Source organism: Engraulis encrasicolus, chromosome 17 (genome assembly GCF_034702125.1).
Source record: "Engraulis encrasicolus isolate BLACKSEA-1 chromosome 17, IST_EnEncr_1.0, whole genome shotgun sequence".
Taxonomy (NCBI): Eukaryota; Metazoa; Chordata; class Actinopteri; order Clupeiformes; family Engraulidae; genus Engraulis; species Engraulis encrasicolus.
In genome coordinates, this window is record NC_085873.1 from 1,319,113 (window position 1) to 1,340,748 (window position 21,636).

General features: G+C 40.3%; 1 protein-coding gene across 1 annotated transcript in view; it reads left to right on the plus strand.

Moving 5' to 3' along the window:
* muc13b (mucin 13b, cell surface associated) overlaps positions 1-20,303 on the plus strand; it is a 30,784-nt gene extending 10,481 nt beyond the window's left edge. The window contains exons 2-12 of the mRNA XM_063221057.1: positions 7,172-7,741; positions 8,603-8,716; positions 9,072-9,181; positions 9,313-9,371; positions 10,812-10,945; positions 12,687-12,818; positions 15,102-15,144; positions 15,639-15,676; positions 16,031-16,118; positions 17,980-18,163; positions 18,502-20,303. Of these exons, the coding sequence (XP_063077127.1) occupies positions 7,172-7,741; positions 8,603-8,716; positions 9,072-9,181; positions 9,313-9,371; positions 10,812-10,945; positions 12,687-12,818; positions 15,102-15,144; positions 15,639-15,676; positions 16,031-16,118; positions 17,980-18,163; positions 18,502-18,594 (1,565 nt within the window). The 3' untranslated portion in view covers positions 18,595-20,303. The remainder of the gene's footprint in view (positions 1-7,171; positions 7,742-8,602; positions 8,717-9,071; positions 9,182-9,312; positions 9,372-10,811; positions 10,946-12,686; positions 12,819-15,101; positions 15,145-15,638; positions 15,677-16,030; positions 16,119-17,979; positions 18,164-18,501) is intronic.
* The last annotated feature ends 1,333 nt before the right edge of the window (positions 20,304-21,636 follow it).

A 21,636-nucleotide genomic window follows, 5' to 3' on the forward strand; every position in this document is an offset into this window, starting at 1 on the left:
AATCATTCCTACCACTCCCGTCCACCTTTTCATGAACGTTTATGATAAATACAAAATATAAAATAAATATATTTAATATCTATACATAGATCAATGACGTGCATAGGCTTAAAACCAAATGACTATTGTGAAAATGAAGGAAAAAATGGGGCAAATGGTAACACTGTTTAATGGTTCACTATTACAGTGGATATACCACATTAGGTACAGTGTAATAACCAGTGTAACAATATTTAATACCACGTCATACCAATTTTGTACTTATATCATGTAGGCTATTTGTGTGTAAGTGGTATTACATGGTATTGCATATTTGTACACTGGTATTACACTAGTATTACATGGTATTACATATTGTTACACTGGTTATTGCACTGTACCTGGTATTGCCTATTTTTACACTGGTATTACACTAGTATTACATGGTATTAAATATTGTTACACTGGTTATTACACTGTAGGCCTACCTGATATGGTAGATTCACTGAAATGGTGAACCATTAAATTAAGGAGTTACCGGGCAAATCAATCCACCCAGTCAGAAGTTATGGGCCAAATAAAAATTCCACCATTTTGAAAGTGTTGACCTCCAAACTCGAATCAGTTCATGAACCTACCCTGCAGCATTCACACACCAAATCTGGGACAAATCCATCCACCCGGTCAGAAGTAATGGGCCAAACAAAAATTCGGCCATCTTGAATTCGGCCATCTTGAAATTGTTGACCTCCAAACTCGAATCAGTTCATGAACCTACCCTAGAACATTCACACACCAAATCTGGGACAAATCCATCCACCCGGTCAGAAGTTATGGACCAAACAAAAATTCGGCTATCTTGAATTCGGCCATCTTGAAAGTGTTAACCTCCAAACTCTAATCAGTTCATGAACCCACCCTAGAACATTCACACACCAAATCTGGGACAAATCCATCCACCCGGTCAGAAGTAATGGGCCAAACAAAAATTCGGCCATCTTGAATTCGGCCATCTTGAAATTGTTGACCTCCAAACTGGAATCAGTTCATGAACCTACCCTAGAACATTCACACACCAAATCTGGGACAAATCCATCCACCCGGTCAGAAGTTATGGACCAAACAAAAATTCGGCCATCTTGAATTCGGCCATCTTGAAAGTGTTAACCTCCAAACTCTAATCAGTTCATGAACCCACCCTAGAGCATTCACACACCAAATCTGGGACAAATCCATCCACCCAGTCAGAAGTAATGGGCCAAACAAAAATTTGGCCATCTTGAATTCGGCCATCTTGAAATTGTTGACCTCCAAACTCGAATCAGTTCATGAACCTACCCTAGAGCATTCACACACCAAATCTGGGACAAATCCATCCACCCGGTCAGAAGTTATGGACCAAACAAAAATTCGGCCATCTTGAATTCGGCCATCTTGAAAGTGTTAACCTCCAAACTCTAATCAGTTCATGAACCCACCCTAGAGCATTCACACACCAAATCTGGGACAAATCCATCCACCCGGTCAGAAGAAATGGGCCAAACAAAAATTCGGCCATCTTGAATTCGGCCATCTTGAAATTGTTGACCTCCAAACTCGAATCAGTTCATGAACCTGCCCTAGAGCATTCACACACCAAATCTGGGACAAATCCAAACATCCGTTCAAAAGTTATCGCGTTAACACGAAAGACCTTAAGCGGCGGCGGCGGCGGCGGACGCGGCGGACGCGGCGGCGGCGGTGCACGCAAAACCATTACATCCCCGACGCTCCGCGTTTCGGGGATATAACGACGCTCCGCGTTTCGGGGATATAATAACTAGAACATTCTGGGGCATGTCCATGAACATGTTGTATCTCTGCACTGGAATTTTACTTCCTTTACATTCCATTACAACGTCAACTCAGCTGTGAGCCAATGGTGAGGGGCTTCGTCTTGGGGTTGGTCTTGTGGTGTGATATAGCGCCACATGTTGCTGTTGATTTATACTAAGCCCTATGCACTACTCGGCTGATTATCATCAGACCTAATCACAAGTGAGTGAGATAAGGCCTGGAGACCTGCCTACTGTAAATCTCGAATGGGGATGTGTGGTTTACGATTGACAATGGCTGTTTATTGGGTGTTACGAATGTGTATCATTTGGCATATGCAACCATAGCCATTTGGGCCGCGTATGTGTATGCCTCACTATGGCCATCAAGGACCGGTTTGGTTTCGGGGCCACAGCTGGCCTGTATTTTGAATTGCTGTTGTGAAAAATGCTATAAGAATAACTTGAAACACCTTGTCATATGGAACACTTCCTGAGCAAAACAGCAATTTAAGTACAGTTTCAGAGGACGCACACAGTACACTTTGCAGTGTTAATTCAACACTGACAGAGTCTAATTCAACCCTCACAGTGCTGGTCACACTCATTCAATGAACACTGTCAGCAGATATTACAGTGCAGTCTCATTCAATAAATGAAATGCTACAGGACAGACTCTTTATTGTACCACACCATACCATGGCAAGTTCATGATTTAAAAAGGACACTTGTACATAATTCTTCCACTGGCCCAAGGACAAGCAGCTACACCAACCCAGGCTGTCATCATGCTTTAAGCGTATGTATCGCACGCTAGTGCATTCAGCGTGTTGGTGCGACGCATTTTGACGTTAAAGCGTGCTCCTCAACGCAACGGTAAAGCGCTTTCATGCACTTTTGACACGTGACAAGGTTTGCACAGTTTTCCTGCCGTGTCTGCGATTTTGTTTTTTCACAGCGCATTTCTGTTACTATACGCAAACATGCTTTGCTGTGCTAACCAAAACCACCCCTAAACCTAACCTGTCAGTAAAGCAATGTTTCTGCTGCTTTACTTTTGCCAAGAACAGCGAGATTAGGCGAATTTCTACCTAAATTGTGCCTAAACCAAAACCATCCCTAAACCTAACCTGTCACAGGGCCTTAACTTGGAAATGCATATTGGACACACACGATAGTGGGTGTAAATCAGCGTGTCATAGGTACGCCTATGCATGATGACATGTTGACCAACCAAGGTACACAGTGGTGGTGCATGTATTTATCCAAAAAATAAATTGCATTAAATTGCAGGTTGTGATTTGTTGGTCACAATCAGGCTCACCCTTGCTTGATTCTCACCAGATCATATCACAAGTGAGATATATAGTATATGGTCTGGAGATCACCTACTGAATTTCTTGTAGGGGAGGTGTGGTTTACGATTGCCAACGGCCGTTTATTGGCCAATCGTGTCAGTTGTATTCAAACGAACTGTAAGCTTCTATTTGTCGTCTAATGCCCGTCATCATCTTTCCACCCCTCCCTACTCACGGATTGGCTCCCCACCTCAGGCCAGCGCTTTTGGCTTCGCTTCCATGCTGTCTTTCTGATGGAGACGTTTGTGCAAAGCAACATAGGATTTCCCAGGCTATCTACCCTGTTGCTGTCCTGTGAGAAACCCAGTGCTGAGCACAGCTTTAGGCCTCTTTCCCTCCTTGTCCCCCCTCTGCAAGCGTCTCTCCTTTCTGCCCATGGGAATTCTCCATTGTGGCGCTGCGCTGCCTTTTTCAGGAAGTCTGCTAAAGAACGACTCTTTGATAGTATGATTGTAAGCCCAGAACGTTGCCTAGCCAGCAAATCAACCAAAGTTTTACAGATTTTTTTCTATTGCCTACACACATTTGTCACACTCGCTGGGCGTTTTCCAAAACTCTGCACACAGATAAGACTAACTGCTCACACAAAATTGTATAATTGTAGACAGCGAATTATAACCTGTGTAGTGTGATCTGCCATGGGCTTAATTGAGGTGTGGCCTCACTAGAAATCTTGAAGACTAAAGCCTCACTCTTACTCTCAAGTTCACTTGTTCATATAAATGGTTGAGAGAGAGAGAGAGAGAGAGAGAGAGAGAGAGAGAGAGAGAGAGAGAGAGAGAGAGAGAGAGAGAGAGAGAGAAGAAACTGATCCGGCTATGTGTTTGTACTGGACTTATGGCATACCAGGATGTGAACAAAATTTTAACAGAAAATACAGTTGAAGTCTTCTGGGTTCTTGAATGTGTGTGTGTGTGTGCTGTTGATATGGGAGGACACACACACACACACACACACAACACACACACCACACACAACACGCACTTTGCAGTCCACTAAGTTTTGGGAAAGGAAACAGCTGTAGTTGAGATAAGAAGAGATAGCCCCAAAGACTCCTAAAGGAAAACAGACAGCGAGAGGCAAAGAATCGTACAGAGCCAGGGACAGACCAGATCATATCTTTTTTAGGAGGTGTCATGAAACCATTCTCTTTGTAAAGTGTCCCCTCACTTTATTAAGTTCTTAGCTAGTCTAAATACAGAGCGCACACATTTACCTAAATTGTGTACCCGTCTTGTGAAAACCGTGCACTCACTGCTACGCAACTGTGCCTACATTATAAACCTCATGAGCATGTGAGCATTAACATGTGTCCACACTTTGTAAACTGTGAATAAAACAAAAATGATATCATTTTTAAACGTTAAACCCATACATTAGATCAGTGTTTCTCAACCTTTTTTTAGGCAAGGCACCCTTTCAATTCATGAGAATTTTCAAGGCACCCCAAGCCAACAAGCCGTAACATAGCATTGCATCCGATACCACATAAGCTTAGAAAAGTAACAGACATCACACGACCTACGTTCGAAGTTGCAGCTGACTGGGGCGACCTATATTTACTTTATCGTGCGTAAATGGCAGATGAAAGATTCCACTGACTAACATTAACTTATCAATTTAGACAAATATGTATTATATTACATACTTTATTCATCAGCCACGTTTCTGCTGTACCCCTGAGGGGGGCCTGCGGCACCCCAGGGTGCCCCGGCACCCCTGTTGAGAAACACTGCATTAGATGGAGTAGATTCATCCCAAGGTCATTTGAACCGTGACATCCAGCCAAGTGGCCCACCCAAGGTTTTTTTTTTACCTTGGCCGAACATTAGCCGCGTTACTGAGTTATCGCGACTAGCTTAGTACAAGCACTAACGGAACCTGGCAGTATCTCTAAAATTACCATGCCATGACACCAAACATCTACAGTAGTCTATAGTCTGTACTCACAAAACGATGCATTTGGAAGTTTTATCAACACAAGCCTAATAGTTTCTCTGCTGCTAAAGCTGTGTCGACACCACTTCCGTGATCTGGGACGAGCCCGTAAAAGTCTTCATCAAATATCTCCAAAACCTAGCAGAAAGCAGGCATTCTAATAACACCAATCGGCACTAAAAAAAAACACTTAAAAGATACGTCAAATGTTACTATCAATTAGACAAGGATTTTCCTTATGCATATTATGAGTTTTGATGAGGACTTTTATCATCGTCCCAGATCATGGAAGTGGCATCGAAACAGCTTTAGCAGCAGAGAAGCTATTTCCATTTCCTGATGGTTCTTCAGCTACGTACACACACATCACTGCTATTTACTAACTACTCGCTTGCTCGCCTACTCGCCACTCTCTCATGGAACGTTCGCTGAAAGTTCCCGCGGCTTTAACTGCAAATGTACAGGTGAGAAGTACCGAACTCTGCATTCTAATTGGTAACTCGCTTACTCGCCTCGCTCAAAGTTAAAATATTTTCAACTTGGGATCCGCCCACATCGCATCGCTTGTACAGTACTCGCCTGCTCGTCTCGCTGGAACACATTGACATTCTATTGACTTCATTCGCTGAGCGAGTAACTAGTAGCGACGTGTGTACGGCCCTTTCAGCTTAAGTGCAACGTAAACGATTGATTCTACAAACGTTCTTAGATTTTCTTCGCCTGTTTCCCAAACATCATTGTACGTGAACAAGCGTGCACAGCTCCTAATATTATAAGTTTCATTGTCCACACCTGTGGTACTGAAAGTTGCAAGTGTTTGCCTGTGAAGTGGAGTACGCCATCATTACTAGTTACAGTAAACCAAATACAAAATCCGATGCATGTGTTGATGTCAAGTGTTATATTTTATGGGACTGGGCCTACATAGTGTTTTAGCAGTTCCAAGCGATTCGCAAAAGTTATAAAATAACTTACAGTGAATAAAATACGAATAAAATACAGTGCACACAATCATATTATGCTTGACTTTAAACTGGAGGAAACAAGCAAACTGCCAGATGGCTGCCTTTGTTGTAACGTTTATGAATAAAAAAATACCTCTAAATCAAACAACTAGGTCTACGTATGCCTATTTGTTGGAGTTATACATTTTCAGGGAGAATTAATACCTTAGGTGAGAATCTTCATCACACGTTCGAGAGACAGCAAATTTCGGGAGAACTTTGTATGCCCCCCTGCTGTCATTAAAAGCAATGTCTGTCAACAATATATCCACCAATGATCTCACTGCCTTTTTGTTGTTCCCTTACAACTTTCATATTCCAAGTAAATTGCCAATTCCAGTTTTGCCCCTTCTGCATTATCTTTCCTTATTTCCATGAAAAGAAAGGAAGGGGCAGCAAATCAGGGACGCAGGCCCTTTGGCGTTTCAACTGGTGCCTCCTTTCACCTGTAGCACAGAGAAAATTGATCGTTCAGCTTGTTTCATTGACCAGTTCAAAAATCATCTATGATGGCATGGGGGTGCAGTAGTGTCTTGGTTAAACTCTTCGTACTCATCTGTAGAGTTAAACATAATGCTGAATGATGTACATATACATTATATATAAAGCCCATATTTAATGTATATACTGAATGGGCTTTAAACAGCAAGCAGCTGTCAAGGAAGGCCTTCAAATATTGTAACATACTACTAATAAGGTAAAATTGCACTTTCTGCTATGTTCCAACAGTTAAGCTCCATCATAAGGTTAACCAAATGATAAAATGACCCGCTTGTGGTCAAGACATGTAACATTGCAAGCGCTACAAAAAAGGATGAAGAATACACTTACCATTTGAGCTGAAATCATCTCCAAGACCAGAAAGTACACTGTTTTTATATAAAATCATCTCACCAGTTAACTGTGAAATGTCCTCCTTTATGTTGTGTTGAATAATCCCCCTAAATAATATTTTCGCTCAGTTACTTCTTCAGCGTCTGTTACTACATCCCTTTAAAGACAGATGCACTAAGATGTTACACTGTTCATTGTGGGTCAACACAAGCCTAATTTCAGGTCTCCACTTCATGTTTTACAGGATCACTGACATCTGAAACCCCAACTATAGCTCCTGAGTCGACAGCGTCACCAAATCCAACTCCTGAAAGCACAGCCCCACCCAATCCAACTCCTGAAAGCACAGCTCCACCCAACCCAACTCCTGCAACCACAGCTCTACCAAATCCAACTCCTGAAAGTACAGCTTCACCAAATCCAACTCCTGAAAGCACAGCTTCACCAAATCCAACTCCTGAAAGCACAGCTTCACCAAATCCAACTCCTGAAAGTACAGCTTCACCAAATCCAACTCCTGACAGTACAGCTTCACCAAATCCAACCCCTGCAACCACAGCTTCGCCCAACCCAACTCCTGAAAGCACAGCTCAACCAAATCCAACTCCTGAAAGCACAGCTTCACCAAATCCAACTCCTGAAAGCACAGCTTCACCAAATCCAACTCCTGAAAGCACAGCTTCACCAAATCCAACTCCTGACAGTACAGCTTCACCCAACCCAACTCCTGAAACCACAGCTTCGCCCAATTCAACTCCTGAAGCTTCAACTTCACCAGCTCCTGAAACACCAACACCTGAAACTCCAAAACCAGGTATGTCAGTGTACTGAATTGTCTTCCTTATCCATTGAGGGTGGTGTGGGCTCAGTTCAGCATTGTCACTTGTTATACGAGTTGGTGGTAATTCCCTTACACGATTGTTGAGTTGGATCCGAACTGTGAAAATCTATAATGTGTCATAATCAGTCAAATCCTACTCTAAGCATACAAATATTTTATACTTAGATCTTGACATCATACCGAGCATGCCACAATTCACACATTTCTGGGCTTTTCAACCCCTTTGCGCATAGCCTCTGTTTATAAACTTATTGTCACCAAAACTGCAATGGCCAAGTCTTAATCTGGGTGGGACTGTTCAGTTATTTCTGGGGTCTGGGCACCCCCTTGGCATGCGCTAGAGATCGCAGACGGTCTGCAAATCCCACAACATATCCCACAAGATAACAAAAAGTTAATTAAAACGAATTAACAAAAATGTTCTCATGTCCATTCATGAAGGTATTGATAACGATGTTTAGAAAATTTAAGAGAGATTTTTTTGTCAATATTAGTTTGTAATCAGGGCTCTAAATTAACACCAGCCAACCGACCAAATGCTGGTGAAATTTCAGTTTGTCTGGTAAAAAAAACAACCGCTCACTAGCCACTTTGTCCCATTAGTGAGTGTGCGTTTGGCCAGTAAGATTAACATCTACTAGTCATTTTGGCTGGTGATGAATAATTTAGAGCCCTGTTTGTAATTAACCACCTCACTGTAATGTTTTTGTGCGTATAGCTGGGTAGAATTTGAGGGTGGAGGTGGGGGCTGTCTTATTTTGGACACAGATAATGGGGGCATACAGAGAAAAGAGAGAGAACTCCTGTCATTCTGTTTAACTTTTCCTTTCCAAGATCCCTGCCTCTCAAACCCTTGCCCAGACAACAGCAAGTGTGAACAACGCTTTGATGGTTACACTTGTGTTTGTAGACCTGGGCTTGTGCTACAGGATGAAGTGTGTACTTCAGGTGAGTGCAATTTGTCAAAACACCAGATATATCTTTTAGAAAAGCCAATGGCCTTGCTAATAGTAATAATAGTAGTAATAGTAGTAGTAGTAATTTCTGTAGTTTATTTCCTGTATTAATGCTGCCAATTCAAATATTAACCACCGCCATCAATCACTATGACTGGTAAAATTACACGTTTGCCTGTAAAATTTACTTTAGTTTGGTCTGTCCAGGAGATATTAGTTTATTTCTTTGTAAATATTCATTGAGATCAAATTTTTGAGTGGGTAGCACAAGTTTTGCAAATGAACAACTAAAATTATTATCTTTAAAAGTCATAGGTCTCTCATGAATGTTTTCTTCTGTGCTGCAGCCAAGGTTTTTACTGGAAATTTGAGGATTGTCCAACAAGCTTTTGAGCAAGACATGGAAGATAAAACAAGTGAAGTGTTCAAAAAGACCACTGCTGACATAGTGGCTGAGGTAACTCAATGAATCTTGAAAATGAGGCATATGTACTGTACATGTACAATATACTGTGAAAAATGTAGGCCTACATACTGTACAGTGTGAATATAAATGAAATGTACAATAAATTGTCTTCCAAATCTTAGCTTCGGACAGTTCTTGGGACATCTAAAGGATACATCACTTCCACTGTTCAAAAGCTAAGGTAGGTCACTTTTATGACTATTTAAATATTTTAAATAATTATAATTTTGTGTAGTCAATGACAAAGCAATTCTAAATGTTATCTAAGAAAACACAACATACTTGTGCAACTATAAGAGCAAGATACTAAGCCTCAGCACTTAAGATTTATTATTCTACTAACATTTGTTTATACACATATCTTGATCAATTTCTTGGCCAAGCTATTAGTTGTGTTTTTATTTGTTGTTTTGACATGTGAATCAAGTCAAGAACATTGCCATTCGAGGGAAATTTGTAAAATGGATATATTTAATGTTACGGTAAAAGGTCATACCGAGTTTGTATGTTGGTATGCTTCACTGTATATTTTGCCATTGCGCGCGCTAAGGCCAGTCACTGAAGCTTTAAGCATCCTTTTTACACCATGGCATGTGTTGTGTCAAATGAGGTTGTAGCACTGCTTCAACTGTGAGATTCAATCACGGGGGCCGACCAGGATTTCAAACAATTGTGATTTTTCTGCAACCATACGATTGCGGATCGCAAGCTGGTCGTGATGTGAACTCACTAGTCATTACCCTCAGTGTTGCCAAATGTGTCTGACCAAATCCCGCCCAAAAGGTTCTCAAAAACCGCCAAAATGCGCTAAATTCCGTCCAATTTCCACAAATTACATTGATTTCTATGGGTATAAAACGGCAGGAAAAAAACACTAAATAGCCAACGTTTCGCGTTTTTACCCAAGTAGTAACCGCCCAATCTGGCAACACTGATTACCCTATGTACACTTAACGATGCGAGACTCACGATTGACCTCCGATTGAGCAAGAAATCAGCCTGATTCTCAAAAAGTTGTGCGAGTGACAAATCATGGCAAAATCGGGCCAAAAATCGCACAGTGTAAGCCTGGCATTATTGTCAATATTCTATACCACAGTGCATGGTATCACTGGAAATGGGACATTGTAAGCTTACATGGAAGCCCAGTACTGGAATTAGAAGCCAATTGAATGGACAAATGGAATACCCTATTATTCCTTATTTGTTTTATGTATCCTGCAGTTTCAAGTGTAGTAAACATAACATTTGCAAATGTTTATTAAAAAGTTATGTCACTTCTGTATTTTTATGTTCACTCACTTTCATAATGTCAAACATTGATGGAATGTTGAAGCATTTTGACAAGGCATTAAAGGTTTTGTACGCCAGTTTTGTGAACAAATAAGGATAGAAAAACGTGAAGTGTGAAGTGAAGTGAAAGTCCGTCTGGGAAACCATTGTTATTGTGACACAGCGCACAACAGCACACAGTGCTCACAGCACGCAGTGAATTTGCATTAATGCCCTAACCATCATGAAGACAATATGAATATGTTCTATACATGAACTGTACATCAAGTTACTCTTTATACCTGCTGATCCTAAGACTTACATGTATGTCTGACTTTGACCCTTTCAGCAAGGGAAGTGTGGTCGCTGATGTGGAGAATATCTATGAGCTCTCTTCTGATGTCACTGCGGAAGTTGTGAATAAAGCAGTGGCAAAACGAGCAGAATGCTCTGGATGTCTATTCGAAAAAGCTAAACTGGAAGGTAAACATGCCCTACAAACAAATAGCAGGACGGATTGCCCTAATGTGGGACACTGCCTAATGTGGGACTCCTAAGCTTCAGAGGCTCTGGCTCCTCCCTAAACTAATGAATGTCAGTGAAACTATGATAAAAGCAAAGCTCTACTACCATGTGACCAAAATAAGTTTACATTTGAACTATTCAATCAAAAATTGGGATGGGGGCAAACGGGCAATCATCAAACAAGAAGCACCTGCTGTGAAACCGTCCAAAAGGCCAATGACATAGAGTTTTGACTAAATTAGTGTTAAGAGTATAAAATAATTAATATCAATAAATCCATGCAATTTTTGATCCTGATGTATTTATGAAATGTTTGTTCATTCTAAAATAATGTAAAATGTTGGATATGTACACTTTATATTTGGTTTTAAATTGATTTTCTTACTGTCCCACTTTAGGAAAGGTGGTGTCCTAATGTGGGACGGCATGATTTGCCTAATGTGGGACACTGGTTTATGTAATAACAGTGGTAATTTACATGTTCAGAGTGATGTTTTGCAGTGTTAAACTGCTTTATTGCTGCATATTTTTAAAGTCAAGTGATATTTGAAAGGATGACAGTTGAGGGAAAGGGATATCTCTAAGGTTTTATGAGGGCTGTGTGTGTGCACGGGTGTGCGCGCACACGTCTGTGTGTGTGAGTGTGTGTTGTTTGTGTGTGTGCGTGTGTGTGTGTGTGTGTGTGTGTGTGTGTGTGTGTGTGTGTGTGTGTGTGTGTGTGTGTGTGTGTGTGTGTGTGTGTGTGTGTAAGGGGGGATGTGTCAACGCATGCACACATCAACATCAAAAACATCAAGCTTGAGCTCATTTAAATTGCTTTTAGTAAAAAAAACATTTTCTAAACTTTAGAAAGACAATCTACCTTAAAAAGACTACCCTAAAATCTATGAATGTATAACTTGTAACACCATTTTGTTGATGAATTGCTCAGTTTTCTTAAATAAAAAAGCGAAACAATGGCTGATGTAAAAATAAATTCATTTGAGAGAATTAGGCTACTTGTTCAGTTGTTTACCATTATTTGTGAAGGTGCACTATGGTTTAAAACATTTAACATTGACAGTGTCTTGCATTAAGTTTAACACTACATTTCACTGTCCCACATTAGGAAGTCACTCATTTTCTGAGATGCTTGGGCACTAAGAGCACTAATGTCTGTATAATTTATTTTATGATTAAATTATCTGCATTTTTTCTCTTGATAATATGAGGAAACCCCTGGAGGATTCCAAAAATGTATTGAATGTGGATTTAATGTGTTGTCTTGATATTGTAATAGTCTTCAGAAGTCCGAAAACCAAAAAATGGCCCACATTAGGGCAATCCACCTCATTGAAATAGGGCATTTGCACATTAGTCAGAAGAATACTCAAAGCAGTTGACATAGAATGGAATGCCTCACTTTAATAATTAAAAAAAACCCACAATTATATCATAAACCATAAGAAGTGGGGTGTCAATATATAAGAGAAAACTTACTATAAGGAAATCCAGATAGAGTATGATAGAGTATATACAAAAATGTGGAGAGTCAAACTACTCTGACAGTGGAGTAGGCTACCAATGGCAAACGCACAGGTCATACATGTCAAGTTCACTGGGAGCAATATAAGGTTCAGTTTGTGGTCTTTAAAGGGTTAGCTTTTTCTTTTGCAAAGCTCTTTGAATTAGTCTAAAACAATGTGGTCATTTCTTCCAGATACCAGTTTGTGTGATGCTGCCGATGCCTGTGACCTGCTCACTACCACCTGCAATGATACAGGCGGAGTACTCTCATGTGACTGTAAGGAAGGCTATGTGAAGACCGACTTCACTGACCGATCCTGCTCAGGTTAGTGCTTACATTGGACTGCGAGGGATGGATAGATATGGTGTCAGCTTTGGTAAGATATCATAGTTATATCCAACAGGCAATGGTCATAACTAGATCATATACGCTTTTCATACAAAAACAAATTATACACCTACTGTCCTGTTTTATCATGACATGTACTGTTTTTCTGTTTTATCGTGACATGTACATCATGTCATGGTTATCCGGTTTTATATAACAGAACAGTGAAATGAAGTCCGGAAAAAAATTGGATTGTGACCACCCAAGGATACTTTGCATTACACTGCAGTAGCCCCTTAATGTGTGGCGTACCATCAGTGGCATGCTGTAATAGTCATTGAAAAGTAACTACCATAGTATTACAATACTATGACACAATACAGGCCCTTTAGTAATGCACCACGACTTGGTCATTACCATACTGGTAACAACAAATGTATAAAGCCGCATCTTAAGGGGTTAAAGAAGAATTCTGGCCAGTGTCAACATAGAGTGGTATTGCTCACTCAAACCTGGACTTGACAGTAGGCCTACCTGAAGACGTGGCATTTTTTTGCTCAGCCTTTTCAGAGATCCTGGCCATTCGGGACATGGTTTTATAAAAAAAAATGTTTTTAAAAAATCTTAACATACTCCAAATATCATTCCAAAAGTTGTGCAACATGTAACATCAGCAGACACCTTACAACACAACAGTAGTCTACACTTTTGGAATCAATTGGAGCATAAAAAGCACTTATTAAAAAAACTTATTAAAAAAGCACTTAAAAGCCCAAGCTCCCATTTGAATGGCCAGGGTGTTGGAAAGGGGTGAATAAAAAAGATGATGAGTCTTTGGGGACTGACAATTAAAGGGTAGCATGAGCAAAACAACTACCGGGACATGTTGTAATTGGCCAAAATTCTCCTTTAAACTGATTCTCTTACAATACTTTTCTGGCAGATGACACATCTGGCTGTAGGGCTACTCAGTGACTTACAATTCCACAGTCTGTTTTTATAGCCAGCTCTTGTCCTAGCAATATACACGTAAAATAGGCAAAATGAAATATCTGCACACCCAACTGTGTTTTGCAAACATAATGGAGTGTATGGATATTCGAGTGTAGTGGAAAGCACGCACATCCAGCAGAAAAGCATCTGCAGGTGTCAAATCAAAACACTGTCACATGTATAGGAGCGGGAAAGGATCTGCACACTGATTGCAAAAGACTTAATTTATTTGGAGCAACAAGATGCCTGAAGAAGATCTATGATCGAAACGTTTCTCCAAATAAATTAAGTCTTTTGCAAGCAGTGTATAGATCCTTTCCTGTTCCTATGTGTATGGATATTAGTCCAAAAACCAAAAGGGACTTCATATAACATTTGTTCTTTTTGCCCAGCCCCTGCGTTTGTTTGTTTGGATGTGCTTACCACCATCTCTTTGCTTCTGTTCTAGTCCTAGAGCTGATTTTTTTAAACACTAACACAGTTTTTATAACACTACTTAGAAACACTTCCGCTTCTCTCTGTTCATGTTTATTATGCATATTATCCTGAAACAAGATAACACAATTATTATGGGAAACTACAACTTCTTTTAATGGCAGTCAGCTGTCTGTTTTTATGGGTTACACAGAAACAGTTAAGGAAGTATGGCAGTTGTTATCCTATTGCTAGTTCTGTCAACAACTTCGCTTTGTTCCAGTGTATTGTATGAAATGTCAACAGAGTGATTACTGGTATCATCCAGGGTTTCCATGGTAACCATGGATAGGTTGTGCTTCACACTGGCCCCTTGTAGTTTTAGCATTTACTGCATGGACACGGCATGTTGTTTTGAAGGTGACTTGCTCATCGCCGACTTCAAAGAAATTTTTATAATGCATAATAACTGAAATAATGTGGGAGTCCCTTAATCTTGTTTTATGTTGCTATCATTCAACTTTCATGACAATATGATATTTCAAGAAGAGTTGAAAATATATGAAAGTCAAATTTTATTATGAACACTGAGGGTGGGACAGCAGGAGCGCAGCTCCATCTGCCTGTCCCTCCGAGGTGAGGAGGCGGAGCTGCGCTCCTGAGGGCTCCGCCTCAATTTAAACCCTGCCTATAGAGAATCTACACTAGAGATTAGAACACATTTGGACTATGCTGTACATTGCTTTGAACAATGCTAAATGTAATGTTGTAATATTCCAAACAGTCATTGTTCATCTTCTGCAACACACGAAGACAAACAACAATATATACATCAATTCAGCCTATTCATACGTTGTCTTTTTATGTTTGCAGTGTGTCCATCTGGATATGAAGCAAAGGACAACAAATGCGAACCGTGAGACTCTTCTCTTAATTTATAGATAAACTCTTGATACAATCACAAATGCTTGCACTAATATGCTTTGTTTTAATTGTACTTAGCAATTACATTTTTTTTAACATGTCAATCATTCACTAATCATTTTAATTGTAGCTTTCAATGCATCCGAAACATGAGGCGATAAAATATTAAGCAGCACATTTACAGTCTTTTCTTCATTTGCACACTCTGCTCTGAAAACATGGGGTTAGTGTTAAGATATACATTCAGTAGTAGTTTTATATATGTACACATTTTTCCTATGTTTATATATTGTATATTTATGTGTGTGCTTTATGGTGACACGTTGAATCTCGTTGTATTTGGCTTTCTATTCTATTCTATTCTATTCTATTCTATTCTATTCTATTCTATTCTATTCTATTCTATTCTATTCTATTCTATTCTATTCTATTCTATTCAATTATATACAACTCACTTGACACTAAATCGGTTTGTCTCCCTTGCAGCTGCTCATTTGGGTATTCTGGAGTGAACTGCAAGGAATGTAAGTGAAAACCAACAACAGTCATTCAGTTCTTTTGAACATTTTATATATAGCATACAACATATAAATAAAACGTACACAGTGTGTGTGTGTGTGTGTGTGTGTGTGTGTGTGTGTGTGTGTGTGTGTGTGTGTGTGTGTGTGTGTGTGTGTGTGTGTGTGCGTGTGTGTGCACGTGAGTGTTCATTAGAATAGTGTAACTCTGTTAATAAATGTAGAGTTACATCTGGATTCTCCACTGTGTGTGTGTGTGTGTGTGTGTGTGTGTGTGTGTGTGTGTGTGTGTGTGTGTGTGTGTGTGTGTGTGTGTGTGTGTGTGTGTGTGTGTGTGTGTGTGTGTGTGTGTGTGTGTAGCTTACCTCCTGGCTGTGGTGGTTATCTCCTGTGTCCTGGGTGCACTGCTGCTCATCCTCCTCATCATCCTCATCGTGCTCTGTTGCAAGTAAGTCTTCAACCCATGTATTCCATTACATTACTTTGCATTACAATACTTTATATTGCTGTACATCAGTGGCAGAACAATTGCACACCGGGCCCCAGGGCAAAACGGTGATAGGGCCTCCTCATGCAGCCTGCCAAGATCACAATAGGGCCCCCAACCCCAATAAGAGAGGGCCCCAGGCCCTGGGGCATATTCCCTGCTTGTCCCGTCCTATAGCTCCGCCCATGCTTTACATTACACTTCGTTGACGCTTTTAAGTCAAGTCAAGTCGGTTTTATTGTCAATTTCTTTATATGTGCTGGTCATACAAAGAATTGAAATTACGTTTCTTACTTTCCCATGCAGACAGACATAGACTCTAGACTCTAGGTGTGGACATACACAATTAGACATAGACAGTATACATACATTACACCGAGAGAAGGCCTACCTATACAATACCCATACAGACATATAAAGTGCAAGACTGGGCAAGGGCAGACATACATAGAACATATTAAAGAAAAGTAAGGTAGTGTTGTGCATTCCAGTTATGTCGTATAAACCTAAATAAACTGCTGTAAGTGAGCTGTTTACAGTATTAGAGCTTAGCATGATAACCTCCTGACTACCAGGGGGAAAAAAGTTTAAAAATCTTTGTTTTTTTTTACTCCCCCAATTGTTTGAAGGAAAAAAATGAGATTGACAACATTTTTTTCGAATTTGTATTTTTTATTTTAAAGATTTAATGTGTCCACTACAGTGGACATTGGAAGGCAGTACATTGAAAATCAATCTGGATGAAAAAGCATAACAATCAGTTTAATTATTAGTAAATTTGAGCATTTATGAGTTAACAATGAGTGTTTTATTGGTTTGAGGTGGAAACTGGATGTGTCTGTGACCATTATCATTCATGCAGGTCATCTCAAGTCAAAGCAATTTTGTTTTAAGCAACTGGACTTGCAGTTGAAGCTTGAATGACATGTGGTCCCTCAACTGAGAACTTTCACCAGAGTTGACTAATTTTATAGTTCTGATGTGTGAAATATGGGTTATTATCTCTGGAACAAACATGTGTTCATGTCTATAGGATTCATTTAGTCTTAATTTAATTTTTGGTTGAAATATTGTCCTGCAAAGTTCAGACACACATCAGAGTCATGCTCCACATGGGGCGACAAATGCATCAATAGAAAACGTTCTGCTTGTTCTGATTCTACTTTTCCTGCTTGAAATGAATCCTAAGAGGTCTCTGAACCTTCAGCATCTTCCTCAAACATCACATCTAGGATTATTTATCAATAATGTGCTGTAAAGTGTCTCTCCTTCTGATTCTGATACTGACTTTCTGACTAGAAAAATACTAACAAAATGGAAGATGTCACTACCAATGTCCATTTTAGAGGACATTTCTTTAACGCCTCAATATGGGAATTAAATAATGTTACATTAATTTAGAAATGGTTTAATTGTGCTCTGAAGAGATTGAAATAACATATAAAGATGATGTTTTAAGACAATAATTTCCCACTTTAAAGTATTATGCATTTACTTTCCCTTTAGCCAAAAGCGGCCTATTTTTAATTGACACCATTTTCCTTGCAAAGAAATAGAAAGTTCCCAAAACCCCACCCCTACACACATGGTATCATTGGAAAGCTCTGAATGTCCTCTTCAAAGACCATTGGGAGTTAGCACAGTAGTGTGTATGGGGTGGGAGATATTGCGGTTTACAAATGTCCTCTAGAGAGGACAAAAATGAACTGCTGGTAGTCAGGAGGATATTATTGGGTCCACAAGGGGGCAGGGAACCACTGGTAGGGAGCCACTGTTTTACAAGGTTTCCACTCACTCTGACTTGATCAATTTTGGCCTGCAGGAAATCAAAGAAAGGCTCCGGCAGCCTGGCCAAGAGCAGCCCTTATATAGACATGGACTTCCGGAACCAGGCGGTGCCTAAGATCCCAAGAGCCACTCACAACAACAAGGGCTGGGAGCCGTCCAATCTGGAGATGGTGGAGAGCGGAAGCACACGCGCGCTCGTCAATCCCAGCAATGGCATGGTAAACGCCCCCAGCAGTTAGCCTCTCTGTGTTTTCAGTCTCTCTCTCTCTCTCTCTCTCTCTCTCTCTCTCTCTCTCTCTCTCTCTCTGTATGTGTGTGTGTGTGTGTGTGTGTGTGTGTGTGTGTGTGTGTGTGTGTGTGTGTGTGTGTGTGTGTGTGTGTGTGTGTGTGTGTGTGTGTGTGTGTGTGTGTGTGTGTGTTTTGTGTTTTTTCGTGCATGGTAATCATTTCTCCCCCTTTTAGTGTGTGCTTTTGTCTGTAACCCTATGCGAGCCGATCATATACTTCATGTTCTTGACATGCTAATAGAGAATCTAATTTTAATCTCATTTCACAGAAACAATACAATGGCGGTGTGGCTGCTTACCGGACACACGGACAAGTGAACCCCTACTATCAACCCAACGAAGACCAGGCACGGAGATATTGACATTCCAGAAGCACACAGAGCTGTTCCGCATTCTGAAGACTGCACAGAATGATCTGAACCTTCCATGTCATGCAGTTCATGAGCCTGACTTCAACTTGAACTGAAGTGGCAGCTCAAATGGGACAATATATACCTTTATATTTATGTCGGGGTGGAAACGTTTTTTTTTTATTTTGGAATAATTTGTACATACACATGTTTCCACACAGATAATATGTGGGAAAACATTGTCACAAACAAGGTTTTTGTGTTTTATCAGAGACTGATAAAGGAGCAATTCTGATACAAAATGACTTTGCAGTGCCTGACTTAACATGACTTGACCAAATTCAACATGTCAATACAATTTTCTACAATGTGCCTTTTCGACCCAATATCATTTTCTGATTTATTGTACTTTATACCTCTGTAACTGTTGTCAATCCCCTTTTTGCGGCCAGATCTCATCTTATGTCAGGCCATTGCACACTGCCAGTAATGACTGGGAAGACATCTTAACATTTTAAAATGAAAGCTTTAAATAACAGTAACCCTAACCCATAGAAATGGGAATTTTCACACAACACATCGCAGAACTGTCATTTAGCACCACTATCTGGCTGGTTGTATGAACTACATTTCCGACCAGCACTTGGCAGAAAAATGCTGGTTACAGTAAAAAAAAGTCAGTCACGCTCTCTAAGAGTCAGCCAAACTTTCACAATGTCTGGTTTTGTGGAGGACAAAAGGTGTTGTTTGCTGATTTGTTTTTATGTTTGCTTTGTTTTTGTTTTTTTATGTCATATTTTCAATGACGTCTTAATGACGCACAAATGACCCTTGATTGCCTATGACATTGATCCTGGGCAAAGAACTTTGACATTGATCCTGGACTGGATTGCAGTAATTACCTGGTGATATGAGATTGTGCGTGAGATTAGGATGTATCTGATGTTCCCATTTCCAATCTCATTGCTGTGTGTAAGTATGGAATAGAGAGCAGCATAACAAGCTGTTGTGGCTGGCAGTGTGTTGCCATGGCTAGTTGGCATGGTGATCATTGGCAGTGGTAAACCTTTGATTTCACACATACAACCTGTGGTACAGCAGAAGACTGACTTCTCTCAGTTGCTAATATAGGATTATACAGGTAGCTGTTAAAATCTGCTGGTCATTGCTTGCCTGTCGCACCTCCTCCGGTGCCCATGGGTCAGCGAGAGAAATAAAGACTTGTAACACAAACATTCAACTTTATTGTATCAATAACAGGCAAACATAGACATACACATTCATTATCTATAATACATTAGTTCATTTGATAAACATAGAAACTGATAAATATATGTAAATGCCTAGTGTGTGCAGCAGTTGAGGCAGAGGCTTACTGACTGACGAGTTGTTTGTGAGGCAGTTGAGCTGTTTGGCATTTGTTGGCTGCTGGCTTTATCCCCTTCCTAGCAGCTGTGCTAGGGTGCGTTGGTTGCTGGGGCGTCAACGGTACTGAGTGGAGGGTGTCGAATGTGCGAGGCAGTTGAGGGAAAGGCCTGCTTGAGGAGCTGTTGGAGGAGTTTGTTGGACTTTAGGGAGAATGTATTTCAGCTGCAGGGTCATCAGCCGGAAACCACCAATATAATACAATAAAGCATGTATTTATATAGCACAGTATGACAACTATTAAGTTGACTCAAAGCGATTTCACATAAATACACATACACACACATTCCCACATTCACACACCAGTTCTGGAGGCTGCCACATGGCGCCAATTGTCCAGGGTTGACTTGAGAAAGTGCACACAGATACAAACACACACACACACAAACAAAGACAGTAATAAAAGTCCTTTTAAAACAAGATTTCGCCGGAACCGATCATAACATTGCCTAATTTCATAGCATCAACACCTAGCCTACTAGCGCAGGAAATCTGTGTAGTTCTTATGTATTCTACGAGGTGTTATCAAAACTTAAGACTGCAGGGGAGGGATCTTGTATGTGGACACAGCTTCAACTTGAGATCCCGTGGTCCGTTTCTCCCGTAGACAGTTGTCTTCTCTGCTACCTCTGTTGCCATCAATATCAACCGTCACTTCATTTCTTTATTTCTTTGTTGTTGAAAGTATTCTTTCTTTCGGTATTTCTTTCATTCTTTATTTTTGTCATTAAATGTTTTAGGCTGTTAAACCAGACAGTCGTTCCCTATTTATAAGCGTGTGTTTTGGTTATAATTAAAGCATATTATCCTGGGAACTACTGTATGGGCTAGAACCCAAGGTGTGATGAGGAATGAAAGAGGCTTTTCTATCCTCTGTGTGTGTGTGTGTGTGTGTGTGTGTGTGTGTGTGTGTGTGTGTGTGTGTGTGTGTGTGTGTGTGTGTGTGTGTGTGTGATCAATCTGCCCATCAATGACTTTAAGTAGGCTACTCCAGATTAAATGCTAGCCTTTGATAAGCCATCCTGAAAATTCTCAAAATATCACACGTTCCAATTTCTCTCTGTTTGTGCCAAGACTTTGTCAATTGCCATACATGTGCGTGGTACATGGATGAAGAATGAAACGCATTTGTACATAAAGTTGGTTTTCGATTACATTTTTACGACTGAATGGCATTTCTTTTAAACGAGATGGGCAATTTTTAAATAAAAGGCAAATCAATCATCAATGGCTTCTCTACCTTATGGGTCTGTTTAATCACACACACACACACACACACACACACACACACACACACACACACACACACACACACACACACACACACACACACACACACACATAACATACTGTAAATTAAATTAGGCCTACTAACAGATACACTCTCTTCTAAATTATACACACTACACTACAGTGTACACAACCACACGCACACACACACACACACACACACACACACACACACACACACACACACACACACACACACACACACACACACACACACACACACACGTAATATACTGTAAATTAAATTACAAACAGATACACTCTCTTTTAAAACATACACACTACAGTGTACACAACCACACGCACACACAATCAGACACTCACGCACGTACACACACA